The 15,946-nt window shown below is 52.2% G+C and overlaps 1 protein-coding gene across 5 annotated transcripts in view; it reads left to right on the forward strand.

Moving 5' to 3' along the window:
• The window catches only part of SLC4A4 (solute carrier family 4 member 4), a 217,059-nt gene that overhangs the window by 137,484 nt on the left and 63,629 nt on the right, over positions 1–15,946 (forward strand). For all 5 annotated transcript variants that reach the window (XM_054823524.1, XM_054823526.1, XM_054823527.1 and 2 more), the window contains one exon: positions 10,623–10,699. In XM_054823524.1, the coding sequence (XP_054679499.1) occupies positions 10,623–10,699 (77 nt within the window). The remainder of the gene's footprint in view (positions 1–10,622; positions 10,700–15,946) is intronic.

Here is a 15,946-nt window from a genome sequence, read left to right on the forward strand (position 1 = left end):
GAATCAAAAATTACGCGATAGTTACATCTAGCTTGCATTTTATTGCCATACAGTCATTGTCCAGTGTGGGTAAAGCTGATTTCCATCTTGCTTTATTCATCCTAAAACTGTTTTGTGGTGTATGTTTGTGAACACGTCTCTCCTCTCTAAAAATCGCATAATAGATAGTGCCGCGTTTATAGCGGCGTCTGTAAACGTGTGCGTGCGCGTGGATGCAGACAGCTACAGAGGCCTTGGCAGTGACTCTGCGCTTACCCGCCCATACGTTGGGATTTGCAGTCGTCTTAGGAGTGCTAATCAAAAAAGAGGAGTTTTAAGCCGATTGTCGTGTCTCGGACTTCCGTGGACTGCCTCCTGTTGCAGTCTGGACATTTATCTAAACGTTGCCCTTTTAAAATACCCAAAAGCGAAAGCAATCGAAGAAATTATTTTCTTCTTGCTACACTGAAGGCCTCTTAGCTTTCTGCGTTCTGCTTCTAAAACTCACCCTAACATTTTCCCTGACCTGTTACCACACTTTATTAACATTTCCTACTTTTTATCCTCCTTTGCTTTTGCAACAGGTGTGTGTGCGCATGTGTAGAATATTTATTGCTCTTGATGATGCATCTTGTCGTGTAGGAGCGCCTTGATAACGCAGCGATTAAGTGAATAACACGAAGGCGCAGTAACGTGAATCAGGGGAATGTCCTGAGCGTGCCGCTTCGGGGGGGACGCTCCCCGCAGCACTCCCGTGGAGCGAAGAGAGGGGCTGAGCGCTGTGGAGAGCGCTCTCGAGGAATCCCAGTTGAGCGGCCACCTGGCGAATTGGGTGGTCTGCACGGGCAGGAGTGCCCGGGGAGGGCCGGATCCAGGAGCGGTGGTGAACTGCCGCTCCCCAAGCCCCTCGGCTCGTCTCCCGTTAGCCTCAGGCGTAACGTTTGTAGGTGGCTCAGAGTTGGCCCGTCCGTCAGCCGGGCACTCCAGATCCCCGAGGACGCCTCAGTCGTCTCAGGGCTGGGCACCCAGCGAGTAACCCGTGCTTGTTTTCACTCGGGAGTAAGAAATTACTTTCATTTTAGCACGTGCTCTGGGGCTTTCCGTTGGGTCCTCCCCACTGTCCGCTTTCCGTTAGAAGAAGGAAACGGCCGTTGCAGGTAACACGCCTAAGCGTTATTTGCGGTGGGGTCTGTAGCCATCAGGCACCATCTCCATGAGGACCACCGCTCTTTCTGGACCTTTGAAAAGATGAACAGGTTTGCTTTGAGGAGAAGGACCCTGCGCTGTAGCCGTGCTGTATGGGAGGCAAAACGTCAGGCGGACGTGTCCTCAGCACGCGTCGCCTTGTGCACGGTGTGGGGGACGCCCTCGGTTCTCGGCTCCGGCCCCAACCCCGTTACTGCGGGTAGGCACCGGGGCGCCGAGGGTTATGGTAACGTGCAGAGATGTTTCCGTGCTGGCCCGCGGTGCGCTTGTGATTCCCCGCTCACGCCTCGCCGCTCTCGTACTGCGTGGCGGACGAGCAGGTGAACTTGTGACTGCCGCGGCTGCCTCCGTGTTCGGGCAGCGACAGGCTTTTTCCCTGTGCTGCAGCTGAACAGGTAATCGAGTTGAGTGTTTTATTCAGAGTAGCCGCCTCGGGTTGTTCCGAAGGCGTAGAACGGTAAAGAAACCTTTAGGATGGGCTGTGCGGCGTTGCTGTGATGAGTGCCTGCTTCGGACACAGCAGGACTCTTAGCCGACGGGGTTAAAACGTGCTCTGTGTACAGGGTACATCCATCTTCCCCCTCTGTGTCGCATCTATTTTTACGGCACCACGTGCCTGTAACAGCCTCCTCTTTTTTCCAGCAGCTGGTGAATGTCCAAGTCTTCCTTTCTGCAGTTCCAGCCGTGGCGTGAGGAGCCAGCAAACCCTCAGGGTGTCAGAGGCGAATCAAAGCTTACTCAGGAGGCGCGAAGGTAGATGATGCACAGCGCGTTATTGAAGGGTACCTCGACTGCGCAGAGCAGGACTCTCGGGGCTGATTAAAGAGGAAATAGCAGCACGCTCATCCTGGGAAGGATGATGCTGACAAAGGGCATTTGTCTAAGTTCTCGCTCCAGCCCCTGCTTGTTTTTCCTGGCTAAGGGCATCCTTTCCTCGGTCCCAGGTGACTTCGCTTTTCATTCATTTCGTTTGCTTGTTTGAAGGGGCTGTGCGGGTCCTGTCTCAGCTGGACCGCTTCTCAAGAAATTCTTTCCTGGCTCTGCGGGCGCGCTGGCTGACCTTCAGCCACTCCTTTCGGGTTGTTGTGCCTCTCTTTCCCCACCTGGGATGTTATGTGTTAGGAGAATATATAATGCATTACGGCCCGTGACACTGCAATTCTTTGAGACTTAAGGAGGGAGAGACTTGCATACAAAGGGAAATACTTGATGAGTAGTTGTTACCGTTATTTATTATTTACACTTTAATGAAAAAGTAACTCCAGAATGTCTTTGATCGAGTTACACCACGCTCCCCGGAGTTCAGCGAGTGCCTCTCATCCTGCTTCTAAGGCAGAATTTGTCCTGTAGAGACATGAAAATTTCATGAGGCCGAGAGGAGGGCAGCTGTCTCTCAGCACGGCTAATCACAATAACCAAAGTGCCATCAGCCCCCCGCGCTCAGAAATTTCCCTTAGAGTTTCTTTCCAGGTAGGTGTTTCCTTTCAGCATCCACCTTTCGTTTCAGCGTCAGCGCACCTTCCATCCAATAGCGATGCTGCCGCCCGGTTCGCGAGAGCGGCAGCCCCTCTGCGCATCGCTTACTCCTCCCCTCCACACAATAGGTTTACGGGCTGGTGTATTTGGGAAGCAGCTTGGCTTTCTGCTCGGCTGGCGTTTACTGCCGTTGTTAAAAGAGGGAGCTTCTCATCTCTAGTTTACCCGTAAAACGCGTTGATGTAAAGTGCAAAGCAACCTGCTCGTTTAATGGACGCAGTTATTGTGTGTTCATTAAGGGCTGCTAATGAAACGAGCTCTGCTGAAGCTGCACCGGACCCTGCCGTAGGTTATGTGTAAATACATTCGGCAACTTGGGGGCTCTTACTGGGCAATCACAGTTGATTTGGAACTTCTCATTTTGACAGGCACCTAATTGGATTAAATTACTTTCAAAAACGTTTCTTTAGCAAAATGTCATTAGTGCGGATTCTGCCCGCAATTTTCTTTCTTTTTTTTTTTCTTTTCGGGGCAGTTAGGCTTAAAAACCCACATTAAATAATGACAAATTTCTTCAAGGGTATTTGTTAGGTCTGAAATCTGGAAGTATCCCCCAGGCCACCAAAGATATTGAGGTGCCTGTATCTCACTTAAATAACCAGGTCTCAGGGGCTCTAAAATTTTCTATGCCTTTCTTAGCTTCATGATAAGCTTGTGTGAAGTCCTGCTCTGGTGTTATGTTCAATCCCAATTAAAACTTGTGAATGCATCCTACGATAGCCTTTACGCATAAAGCAGGAAAGAAGGTAAATAAGCAGGAGTTGCTAAGACTTGGCCTGGGAAAATGAGTGTGTTATCACTCTGATGCATATTATTGTTCTCATTTCCCTCTTCTGAGGGGACTGAGCCCCGTGCAGTTACGCAAAACGCCCAGAGAAATCCAGCAAACTAAGACACGGTGATTTACCTCCCGCCGTGACCGATCCCTGAGCGTCTCCAGCTGCTCCCTCTGCCCTGGCGAACCTCGCCAGGGATGACTGCGGCTCTGCGGTCCCCGGTAGCGGAATCATCCTCCTCCTCCCCCTTCTTTCCTTTCCCGGCTCTTTTTGAAGATAAGGCTCGGCAGCGATCAGATGGGCAGAAAGAGCCAGCTTCGGAGCGGCGAAGGTGCGCGCTGAACGCCTCCTATTCATGGCTGCGTCACAACGATCGATGTTTGCATCCTGCTTGTGGGAGATGTTTTCTCAGAAATCCTTTTGCCCTTGGGAAGGAAATTGGGTAAAAGATGGTAATTTCTTGTGTGGCATGGGATGGAGGAGGATAAATCAGAGCTCTCCGTTCCTTTGCTCTCCATTCAGCAGGAAAAAGATGATTATCAGAAAGCCGAGCAGACGAAGCTGTACCCAGTAATTACTCAAAGTTCCCTTACAAAGACACCACCCGTTTCGTTTCTTTTATCGGTAGAAGGTTGAGCTGTACGAAGCGTCCGAGAAGGACGTTCCGATTTTACATCTCAATTCAACTCCTGCAGGGTTTTTGGACAGGTTTTGTTGTGCGCGTCTCGTTTTGTTGCCTGGCTTTCCCTGTGTCCTGCCCTGGCACGGGACGCAGCACTTGACGCGAAGCCCTGCGCTAACGGACGGCGGCTCTGCGGCGCTCCTTGCCCGGCTGGCACGCCTTTGGTCCTAGCACAGCTCTGCCGTGGCGGTGCCTGCGTCAGCGCGTACCGGTGCTTCGGGGCTGGCGTTTGCTCTGCATTTTTGACATGTTTGTTTATAAGAATGGCGCTACCGCCAAGCTGGCGGAGGCTGTAGAGAGCCGTGGTGTGTTCAAGTGCGTGTTTAACCACCTTAAATAACGGCACGCTACCCATCGCCGCGTGGACGGTGTCTGTGCCACCCAAACCCCTCGTGAGCAGGATTTATTTTCCCTGTAGTTTGGAAAACAGTTGAGCTAAAACAACGCTTAGGCTGTCTGCAACGCATCGACCGATGCACTGAGAGAAGGACAGCTAGCGCCAGATGAAAACTTTTCTCCTCTAAAGCTTTTACGTTAGCGTTGAGGTTTATTCAGTTAAGTGTTTTTCGTACAAACGGCATCCGCAGTCCCTTTAGAGAGTTGAGTGATGGCATCAGCTGAATAATACCAGCACAGGAGGAGAGAAGTTTAAGTCAGAAATGAGATATTTTTCCGGGAATGCTTGGAAATACCCCATCGACGTGTGTAGCTGTTTGCATCCTTCGAAGCGTTGCAGACGAAGGCACGCGTTTCCGAGCCCGAATCGGTGCGCCTGGGTCTGTGCGTGGTCAGGATGCTCGAGCTTGGCTCCTACACGGACGTGACCTGATTTTTTTTTTCCGAAAGCGCTGTGTGTCTGCCGCTCTTACTGACCGCGCCACAGCGCGGGGCTGCTCAGCACAGCTAGCGCTGCGGCCGCCTCACGCACTTGCTTGAAATCCACTTCTGAGACGCCTGAATTTTAGACGCCAGGGATGGAAAACTGGCTCCAGACCTGGCAAGGGAGCGCTGAGAGGTGGAGCTACGGAGGAGACGTCGTGCTCCAAATGAGCGGGCTTACCGCTCTGGTCACCGAACTATGCAAAAAGGTGCACCTGTACGTAACCGCGACTGTTCGAACACTCGCTCTCCTACCTGGCTTGCTTGTGCGATTGCTCGAGCGTTTCTTTCTTGCTTTTTTTTCTTTTTTTGTTTTTCCTTTGACTTTTCAACTTTGCTCTCTTCCTCCTCTTTGCTGCTGCTACTGTCTCCTGCTTGCACCGCACAAGCACGCAGCCCACTCGAGAGCTCCGTGCCCTGCCTAGCAACCCGCACCTTGGATGATGAGATGGGAGTGCGGCGCAGCCCCAGCGTGGGATGGCTCAGTAAGTCCCGGGAGGGGTGCGGGTGGGCGGGCGGTGGGGGGACGAGCGGCAGAGGAGCGGGGAACTCGCACTGCCAGGCTCCAGACGCTCGCTGCCGCGTTAACGGCGGGAAGACTTGCGGAATGGCTGTGCGCTGGCTGTCCGTGTTCCCCCGCTGTCCCTTCCCGCCGCCCTGTTTCGCTCTGTTTGCCTTTTTTTCTTCGCCCGGGATGAGGCAGGTAGGTCAGCCCGCACGCCCCTCGGGCGCTGCTCTCCCTCCTAAGCCGTCCAGTGACTTCTCTTACCCCTACTGAAGCGCTGTTAAAAGGGCTTCATCAATTTTGCCACCAGTGCAGCATGATACAGGCAACGTGCTTAAATATTTTAATTTCCAGATGAATTAAGTACAAAACCGGGCTCCCTTTGTCACACAGCTAGCAGCCCTCACCAGCTTGATCTCGCGGTGATGAGCTGGACTCTTCTCAGGCCCCGCTTGTCTCTGGTTATCCTGTATAAACCATGACTGGTCAGGAGCCTTGCTGGTCCCAGCGGAGCGTGCCGGTTCCCCCGGGATGGCACGGCTTGCTGTCCTGACGGCACAGAGACGTTCTCCATAGGCCACAGCGACCCACAGAAATCTGAATTTCAGCATGTTCCCCGTGAGAGACCCCGTTAGTGCAATGAGGTAACAGCACGGAGAGGTTGGGGCCGCCCGCCGTACTTCTTGCGCCAGCGCTTGACTGAGCACAGGCAGGAGAGGCACCCAGCGCCTTTGCCGGGGAGCCAGTACCGCCGGTTAGGCCTGCGTCAGGAAATGACCGCAGTTAGCGAACCGCCCGAGGGTGGGCATCGCCTGCCGAAGGCTTTGGCTGACGTCTCGGCAGCAGAAACCTTTTACTGGGCTGGTTTGTCCGGGGCTCTGGGAGCCTGCAGGCTGAGCGGCTCGTTGCTTCCTTCTGCTCCCCCGTTTCCTCCCCGTCAGAGAAGCCGCTCACCCGAGCACTCCCAAGCGTTTAAGGTTGGGTTTTCCCGCCTCTTTCAGGTCTTTCTCGGAAGCGGTGTTGCTAGGCTTACGCCAGAGACTGAGATCACCTCGCGTCACCGTAACCTCCAAATGGTGGAGTCTGCTGCTGACGGCTGCTCTTGGGAGCAGGCTTGTTGTACAAACGCCGCGAGTATTGGACGCGTCCTTCTGGCTTGGGGTCTTCAAAGGTGCACGCCCCTTAGGAACCTGCGTCAGGAGGGATTTAGGCTGTACAGATTTGGGCCACGGTGCCCGCAAAGCCCAACGGCTTTTGAGCCAGCCTTGCACGTGTTGCATCTTGCATTTCTAGCAGCGTTTTTCTGCTAGTGACTGCGCTTGGCAGTCAAGGTAAATTCAGGGATCTGGGGAGAACTTCTAAATGCAGGCTGGGATACTGTCGAGTTCCTTAGGTCAGCAAAGCTGGTGAAAGGCGAAGCTTGTGGTCTCCAGCCTGTGTTCTAGAGATCATCAAAGCCAGAACTGAGTGGGACTAGTCTGAACTTGAGGGCCTTGTGAGGCATCTTCAGGAGATGATACGCACAGACACCAGACTCCAGGGGAGAACAGTCATATTACGTGCTCAAGAGGTTTTGGCTGTCAGCGTTAAGTGTGAAATTTCTTGCAAGGAGATGGAGATACGAATCACCTTTGCCCGTGAGAGCCCTATTTAAATTGGGATTGTGAGACGCTTTCTACCTCCAAAGAACAAAGAGTACGTCGTAGAGTTTTGGTGCTCAGCTCTCTAAAGGCAGGGCCAGCCTGATGATGGAAAAAGGGAGCGAATAAGGTGTGTTGTGCCAACAAGTCGGAGCTATGGCTAACGTGCCGACGGGCCTTTGTGGGGATAACTCTCAGAAAGCAGTGCAGGTGTAGGCTCGCGTGCTTCTGGGGCTCGGGTCCTCCTTAGTGGTGGGAGCTCTGGCACCCACTGAAACAGGGCTGACATTCCGCATCTGAAGCGCTGGAACTGTGACAAAAGGAGTTTCCCGAGAGCCCTTTGCCTGGCACTTCACACTGCTTCTCGTACGGGGTTTTGTCTGACATCCCTCGCTTCTGGGCTCCGCGCGCTTGTCCTTGGTCAGCCTTGTCGTGGTAGCGCTGCCGTAGCTGTGATGGTTTTAGAGCGTAGTCAAGGTCGCGCTTGTTGGGAAGTGTGGGGTTTATTAAATCAGGGGGTTCAACCGGAAAAGGCAGACCAGTGTTTTGGCTCGTGAGTCTGTCCAGGTCTGAAATAAATCTGGGATGCCTTGAGAAGGAGCTGCTGTGAGTTCGATGTGCTTATGTGGATCACGTTGGGAGAAAGAGGCGATGAAGTCATTGGCCCCTTCCTCCAGAAAGCAGGGTGATTGTCTCCTAAGAAACATTTGGCCTTGGACGTCTAATAAACAAAGCATCTGGAAAAATACCAGCCATGAAAGCTGTGGGCCCTGATTTTAGTCGCTTTACTTCAGACCTGGACCTAGAAACTTGGAAAACCACCGAAGGGGTCTGCAGAAAATGAAGGGATACCTTCAGCAGATGCCTTTCTCTACAGCCACATAGTGCAGCTCTTCTGAGTAAAATGCATTGCAACAGCATTAAACAACTGTATAAAATAAAATCATCAGTATGTTCTACCCTTGCTTCAAAGCTTTTTGGAAGCCATACTGGGTTCCTTCTCAGGTGGGGCCGTTAGCCACGCCAGGACTCAGAGGTCCCACGGTGGGGCTTGAACCAGAGGAAATCAATCTCCGCCGTGCTCTCGCCACCCACGGCGGAACAGCAGCTCTCCCAAACCCGGGAGCTGGCCTCCCAAACCCGGCTCTGAGAGCCACCCGCCAGTATTCCCATCTCTGCAGGTCTTTGAACTTCTCCAGATCTGTCTAACTCTGCCAAAGACTTTCTTGTTGAATTTCTCGCACTCGGTAGCACTCAGGTGATGGGAACCGGTAGAAACTTTGCTTTGACTCGCTGAGCTGCGTGACACCGATTATCAGCGTGAACGAGCTTCCCTTTTTAAAGAAAGCGCTTCTCCCATTCTTGATTTGCTATTATTGGCTCAGATCTGCAAAGCAGCCGTGTGCATCTCTGCATCAAGCTTCAGTCTCCCATTTTCATTTATGGGTGCATTATATACTTGTCAAAGATTTCCCAGACTTGGCAGTGTCTGCGCAACCTTTAAAAGATAATTAATTGCACCATACCAGAAAAAGGAGCCCTGCGTTTCAAGAGCGGGCCTCAGGATTCCAATAACCTGGGTTTATTTTGGGGGGTTTTGTCCAGCTTTGCTTTTTACCAAATAGAAATATTTATGAAGTAATCACATCACCGAAGGTGTGAGGAACAGAAGAACGTCTACGCCGTGTAGCAGACACAGCATCCGTGAGCAAGTCCGATCACTTGTTCACTGTTCTGTTTACGCGTTTATGTGCTACCTACCGCCGCGTACCAACCATTCAGTCACAGCGTACAGACACGGCTAAGTCTGGCTTGCGAATAATTCAGAGACTGGTTACTAATACGTGGAGCTTAAACCAGTCTTCCTAGGGCCATTTCTCACCTGATGAGTAAACGTATGTGGAAAAACTTGGTAGAGATAGGCGGGGTCTGAAACCTGGCTCGCAGTAACAGCAGGAAGAGGAGAAGCTGGGGATCCCCCTTTTATAATAGCTAATTTATCTCATTGTGCTTGGCTTCTGCTGGGTTGACGTTCCCAGATGTGACAACAACAATATTGTGATTCCAAGTGGCTCATAAGAAGGAATGCTTTAGGTCTGTCTCCACGTATGTTTGAGTATGTTGTAAAGAAAACCCACCGCCAGGAGTCCAGATCTTTTTCTTTCCACTCTTTTTTTTTTTTAACCCCCCCCCCCATTATGCTGCTTTATATGGAGCTTGTCTGCACTGGGAACTGATGACCACTGAAAACTTGGACTTTCATTTTGGTACGAATATCAAAGCATCAGTTTAATCAATACTGTCTCAAAACCCAACCTAAGTTGGGAAATGCCTCAGAGCCAGTTGTTTGTGAGTATTTTCTGTCTTGCCAGTGACGGTCATGGTCAGAAACTCTGAGATAACAGCTCCTGTTCCCGTGCTTCTGGTTGCTGCGAGCATGGATGAGAAGGAATGGGAAAATTTCAGAATAATTAAAAAAATGCATACTGACCGCTGTGGTTTATGATACTCTATCCATCCCAGAAGTCTTTTTTTTTTTTTTTTTTTTAAAAATTAAATTATTTTTCTTCTTTTACAATTACGGCTATTTCTGGGTTTCTTCAGTTTTAACTACAAATGCTTTTAGTGGGATTGTAGAACTGAATTCCGAAATCGTGGGGCTTTTTTCCCAGTTCTTGACAACTGTTTCCATATGTTCCGCTAGGCTCTGAGCACAGCGGAGTGAGTAGGGTAAGTCGCCCAGAAGGGAGCAAGCAGCTCCTGACGGGCCCTTCTGCCGTGCTTGGACGCCGGCGTCTCCGGTCTGCGGACGAGCAGCCGGGCTTTGCGCCAGAAACGGAGGCAGACTGCTTCAGCCCCTTGTCTCTTGGGTTGTTCTTCATCTCTCGGGGGTATCTGGTGTCAGGATCCTGGTGGCTTTTGGCCACCGAAACGGTGGGGTTTTGTTGTCGGCTGTTTGGCCCTCCCTCGCCGCTGAGAGCTGCGTGCAGGGGCCGGGATGCTGAGCGGCGCTGGGCGGGTGCCGTCTCGGTCGAACGGCTAAGGCGAGGGGGTCGCAGGTCGGGGTGACCGCGAGGGTCCCTGCTGGGGGGTGGCTTTGTGCCTGGGTCCTGGCGGCCCCAGCAACATCGCTGTCGCTGCTTTTGCTGCTTCTCCCACGGGCAGGAATTAGGGAAAGTCCTGAGATTCTTTTGCTGCCCAAAGAGTCCTGGGAACGCTGTGGGTCAGAGACGACGAAGCGTTAGAATCTTACTATCGCACGTGCCACGTAAAGTCGCAGAAAGCAGCCTGTCAGGGTCTTCAGTTCCCCACATCAGCCCCCCTGGTGCAAGGAAAGGTGTTGCTGTAGCCTGAGCCTCTGTGTTCTTCTGACCGGACCCAGACGGGTGCTTTAATTGGTGTCGACATTGTTCTTACAGGCAGCCCAGCCATGACTCACAGAAACCTGACTTCCACCAGTCTGAACGACATCTCTGACAAGCCTGAGAAAGATCAGGTAAGCTTCAGGTGCAGACTGCGCTTGGTGATGTGTACGGTTAGGGGCTGGATGTTGGGGGAAGAGGCTCTCCGCCAAAAAACTGGAGCAGAAGCAGCGGGTGAACGAGGTGAGTAGAGCGTTTCCCGGTCCTGTGACTGGTTCCTCCACTTTTTGAACGCCAGCCCTCGAAAGCGGCGGGTTAAACTCTTGCGAGGCCTGAAGCAAGTGACACCACGCAGGCGGCATCTCGCTGGTACCCACGCGAAAGGAGGGCAAATACCCAGATATTGCCGCAGTTCGGATTCTCCTCTGCTGAGAAGAGGGTCGTGGGGGTCGCAGCAAGGGTCTGCCCCGGAGCCGGGGTCCTGCAGGCCTCCGGGGCAGGCGTTCGCGGGGGCCACGGGGCAGACGGGGAGCCTTCGGGGCAGCGTGTCCCTACCCCAGCAGCCGGTGGAACAGAGGATGCTGCCTCGCCCTGCGCAGCTCCGCGGTGCTTCGGAACAGCGGCTGTGCTGACGCACAACAGCTCCGGGATGGAGACGCGTAACGAAGTTAAATTTGGCCTTCGGTGCCAAGTCCCCACGGCGGTTTCTTAGACCAGGGTAATGTTTGCGGTGTATGGTATGGGCTGGCTTTGTGTGTGTTCTCGTCCGTTCTGAGAGCCCAGGAGTCCGAGGGCTAAGGGTGAGCTTATTTCCACTCTTACAAAACTGCTGTCTGAATAAGGTCTCTGTGCAAATTTCAAAAAACCTTTGTCTTGGTTCAAAAAGTGGGTTATTCTCAAAGCGTGAGGCTTTCTTTCGGAGACTCTTTTTATTTTTTTTTCCATGTCTTTCAGTATTCTCTAGTCCCATGGTTACTCTGAATGCAAATGAGAGTTACTTTGGAAAATGATTTGGGTAACGCAGTGATGCTGGCCAGCTGAGAAGGACTCTGGTCCTTCAAACGGTGCCTGGTTGCAGTCTTCTGTAAGTGCAGCTCTGCCTTTAAGGGGCACAGCAGCATAAGCCATGTAGAAAAGTGAGTTCAGAGTAATTAAATACTAAAAAATAGATGTAAATAAATATACTTTCACAGAAGGAGATGGGGGGTAACGTGTTTTGCGTTGACCTCGGTGTCATTCAGAGTTGCAGCATACATCTTGGTTGGTTGGTTTTGCAAAATACTTGTTTCCTTTAATACATGCAGCTACACCTAGGGAAAGAGTAGGATTGTAAAATAGCTTTTTTTTTTTTTCATTGGAAAGACTGCTACGTTTTACATTTTTAATCACATTATAATTGGGATCTTACAGATAGATCAGCAGAAAACTGGGTCTGAATGTTGCAGCAGGCTTTGTAGATCTCAGTGGTGCAAACAGTCTGGGTTCCCCCTCCTGGTGAGACGTCTCTGGACGCAGAGAGATGATGGGCTTGTCGTGTGGAACTGCGTATAGAAATAGATGTTTCGGTAGTGCTCGTAGTGAAATCTGTTAATAAAGCCAGTTTGGAAGCGCGCTGCGAAGTTTTGCATTTTCAGCATAGATAATGCCTGACTGTTTGTAGTGAAAACCGTTACTTGAAAACTAACTAGTTCCAAAAAGCCACTTAGTTAATTAGCCCGTGTCCTGCTGATGAACTTTGCACAATGGAACCCTTGTACTGTATGCCTTTCGGAGCCGGCCTGAGAGATCACCTTAGATCTCAATTTTCGTTACTGATTGACTGGAACTCCTGTCTTGGTGAAGTTTGTGAAATGGTGGTGACGCCCGGCGACTTTCTGGAGCAGAACTTAGCGTGCCGGACCGGAGGCAAGGGAGTAATCCATCACGTCACGACAGCGGGAGCTGGAAAGAGAGCAGATTTCCTTGCCCTGACAGCAGGGTGACTGGCTTTCGTTATTTTGGTATCCCATCTGGAAGCTTGGCGGTTAACGAGGCCACATAGCGAGGTACGAGTCTGCTGGAGAAAGCGCTGTTCCCCTTTCTATTTATTTGCGTGCGTAAGAGCTGCGGCAGGCTGAAGTCAGCTTCTCACGGTTGCGTGGAGCAGAACGGGGGCCTGAGCTCCTGCGTCGACCGCCCTTTTTGCAGAGATAGAGGAGGGTATCTATCGTGTGCCCGTGTTTGAAAGGAAGAAAGGCTTTGAACAAACTTCTCTACACCTTCAGTAACTCTCCCGCCTACCCACATCCCTCATTTTCAGTTCTGCGACCTTCAGTGCTTATCGGAATGGTGCAGTTAGCGGTGCAGCGACGTTAGAGCCAGAACGCTCCTTTAGTCTGTGCTTCGGTAGGTTCTACTGAGCGGAAAGACGCCCAAGTAAAACCGAAGTAGAGGTGGTGGATGCTCTCTCTTCAAACTGTGGATGTGCTCCTCAGAAGGTTTTACCCTGTGGTTTCTTTTTGTTTCGGCCTCTATCCCTTTCCCTTCACCGAGCGGTGCTGGTGGCCGGTGCTTTGCAGTCGCAGTATGACCTCAAGCCCTCCCTCCTCCAGGTCGGCAGGGCGGGTTCGGTGATTGTCACCCACGTGACAGCGCGGAGAGGGACGCAGGACCGTGCCTTAGCACAGCTCCTGCCCTGTACGCTCACCTTGCTGGAAGCAGCTGTAACGTTTTGATGCAGCCGTACCTTCCAGTGCTTTCAGCCTGCCTGGGAAAGCCTTCTCCCCCAACGCCCAGGCTCCAACCCCAGTGACGCTTCACTTTGGCCATCCGGAGAAGCTCAGTCTCCGCTTAGCAGCAGCTCCCTCGCACACTTTTGGAAAAGCAGGCGGGTCCTGGGCACCCACCTGTGCCTCCCTGCTCCTTTTCCCTTGCTGTTGTGAGGTCCAAGTTGAAAACCGGTGTCTCCCATTGTATGACCCTGATAATTCTTTGGGATCGTTAGCCGTGGAGCCGCATCAGGAGCAGATCTCTTGGCATACTCCGGTAGCCTCACCACTAGCACATACTGAATTTTTCCATTCCATGTTTGCAAGGACTGGTGGTTTCCAAGGATAGCCTTTGAGTTCAGAGGCAGCAAACCAAGCCTGGAGAAGGTCAGAAGAGGACGCTCTGGGAGGGGGAACGCTCTGTGCAGAAGGGTGGCATGTGTTGGCGTGTTACCTAATACGCTTGGCCACTTCTGTCTCCTCTCGGAGCTGGCAGCAGTGCTTGAGCGTGGTCACCTGGACCAGGCTGCCTTCGGGTGGCTTGGGTCGTGGTGGGTTTTTTTAGATAATCCAATTAAGGGGCAGTAAGCGGCTGGGACCTCAGCTACAAAGGCAAAAGCCCAGACTGATCCCTCCAAACACAGGCACTTCTTCGAGGTGCCTGTCGTCGAGCCTGCTCTCCTGAGCTCATTTTGGAGTCCCTGCAGAGAGCTGGAGCTGCAGAGTGGGTTCAGGTTGCAGGTGGGCTGGTAGTTGCCTCACTAGCTGCAGAAGCAGCCCTGCTCGCACGGACAACTCTGTGAAGAGGCTTAACCTTGGTGCTTGCGTACATCTGTGCCGGGGCAGCACCTGGCTGCCCTGGGTGCTTCCGTCACAGCAGGGCGGAGAGGGGTTGAAATGGCTTGGGATCTGGCCGAGGGCATGGCAGTGGGGCGTACTAGCGAGCACTGGACACGCTCGGCTTTTCCCTGAAGATCTGCCAGAGGATGTCCTCCCTGAGGTTTGCCGGGGCCGGTCTTGTCCTGCCCTGCAGAGGAATTGGGAAAGATGCCGGTGTTCCAAGGCGAATGCACGATGGAGGTGGTGACCGCTGGTGACCACTCTTAATACTCTTTTTAGAGTTGATCATCTTACTGGGTAACCGTTAAGCTCTTTGACAAAGCGAACTTGGGATCCCTCTTGGAAAAGGCTGGAGTCGGGAAAGGAGAGAGGACGCTGGGGCTCTTGGCAGCAGCAAGTGCTGCGTGGAGCTGGGGCCGGAGCTCTGAGCCCCGTGCTCCGCAGCCAGCCTGCTCCGGTCATTACAGCCTGCGCGGTTGGCTTGTTCTTTGATAAGTTTAAGATCATCGTGCTAATTTTTACTGTCCTCTGAAAACAATTTCAGCATACTGCTATTCACTAAAAAAAAAAAAACCCAAACAAATCTTGCCATACCTTAAATATCGGATTATTTTTTTTTATTCTCTCTTTCCCCTCTGACATAATGCGTTTACAGACGTGCGATCAGCAGTTAGATGAGCGACTTTAGCAAAGGAGAGATTGCTTCCTGGAAAAGGGGGGAGTTACAACATGATCATTGGCTTGGTGGAATTCTCTTCCTTATGTTTGAGACTGGATGAAATAATTTTGCCATCGGAATAAGACCGAGTGAAATCATAAAACCATGCAGAAATCTGACAGTCAAAACGTCCTGGGTTACTTGTAAGGTTGGGACGCCTGCTAAATTAAAAATGTCGTGTTACTCTTTTCCCCCTTTAATTTATTGAAAGCAAATGATCGTAAAGCTGAAACAAGAGGAAGGGCCAATTACCAAGATACAGAGCTTGCAGAAAATCCTTAACTGCGGATTACTCATCGCAAAAGTTGCATCAATAGTATTGATCCGGATCTCACGCGCCCGCGACAGACAAAACACGGTGCCCCCCCGCCTCGACCGCGTGTCGCAGCTGCTCGTCACGGCTGGCGGTGTGCGGAAAGGGAAACGAAGGGGTCGGCGGTTTATCGGTTGTTTTGGTAGCGCAGGGTGGGTTGCAGGCAGCGGCAGCACAGCGTGCGGACACCAGCGCTTGGCCAAGCGGCTGTGCTGTCGGTACGGCCTTCGCCTGCACGGAATGGGTCATGGAGAGCGTCCGCAGGCAGCAGCGAGCCAGGATTTCTGGTTGAGCAAAAGCACGTGCGTTTGCTCCGAGAGATGTTTGGCCTTGGCTTACTCTTAGGTCGTTATGTCGGGGCACTGGGATCTGCTGACGAGCACCAAAACGTTACGGAGCTTTTTGCCCGTCAGGTTCCCAGCTGCGCTCGTGGGATCAAAAGCCGTAACAGGATATTTAACGATGTCTGCAAGAGGCGAAGGGTTGTGGGGGAAGAAGGCAAGAGGGCAGGACAGCGTTTATTCCCGTTCTCAGTGCCGCGCTCGACGAACACGCCGTCTCGCAGGGGGTGTAGCAACTGAGAAGCAGAAAGGGGAGCTCCGAAGGAAATCTTCCCTTCCGCCTCCAGCCCGCGTGGGAAGCTTGCCCCGCAGCTAAACAAAAGGCTTTGGATTCCTTCCTCCTGCCGCTCTCCTGTGTGGCAGCAGGGCCGAGCACCCCGACAGCGATGCCTGCTCGGGAGAGGGTTATTTCTGAGTGCTGA

This window comes from Grus americana, chromosome 4 (assembly GCF_028858705.1).
Source record: "Grus americana isolate bGruAme1 chromosome 4, bGruAme1.mat, whole genome shotgun sequence".
NCBI classification, from domain to species: Eukaryota; Metazoa; Chordata; class Aves; order Gruiformes; family Gruidae; genus Grus; species Grus americana.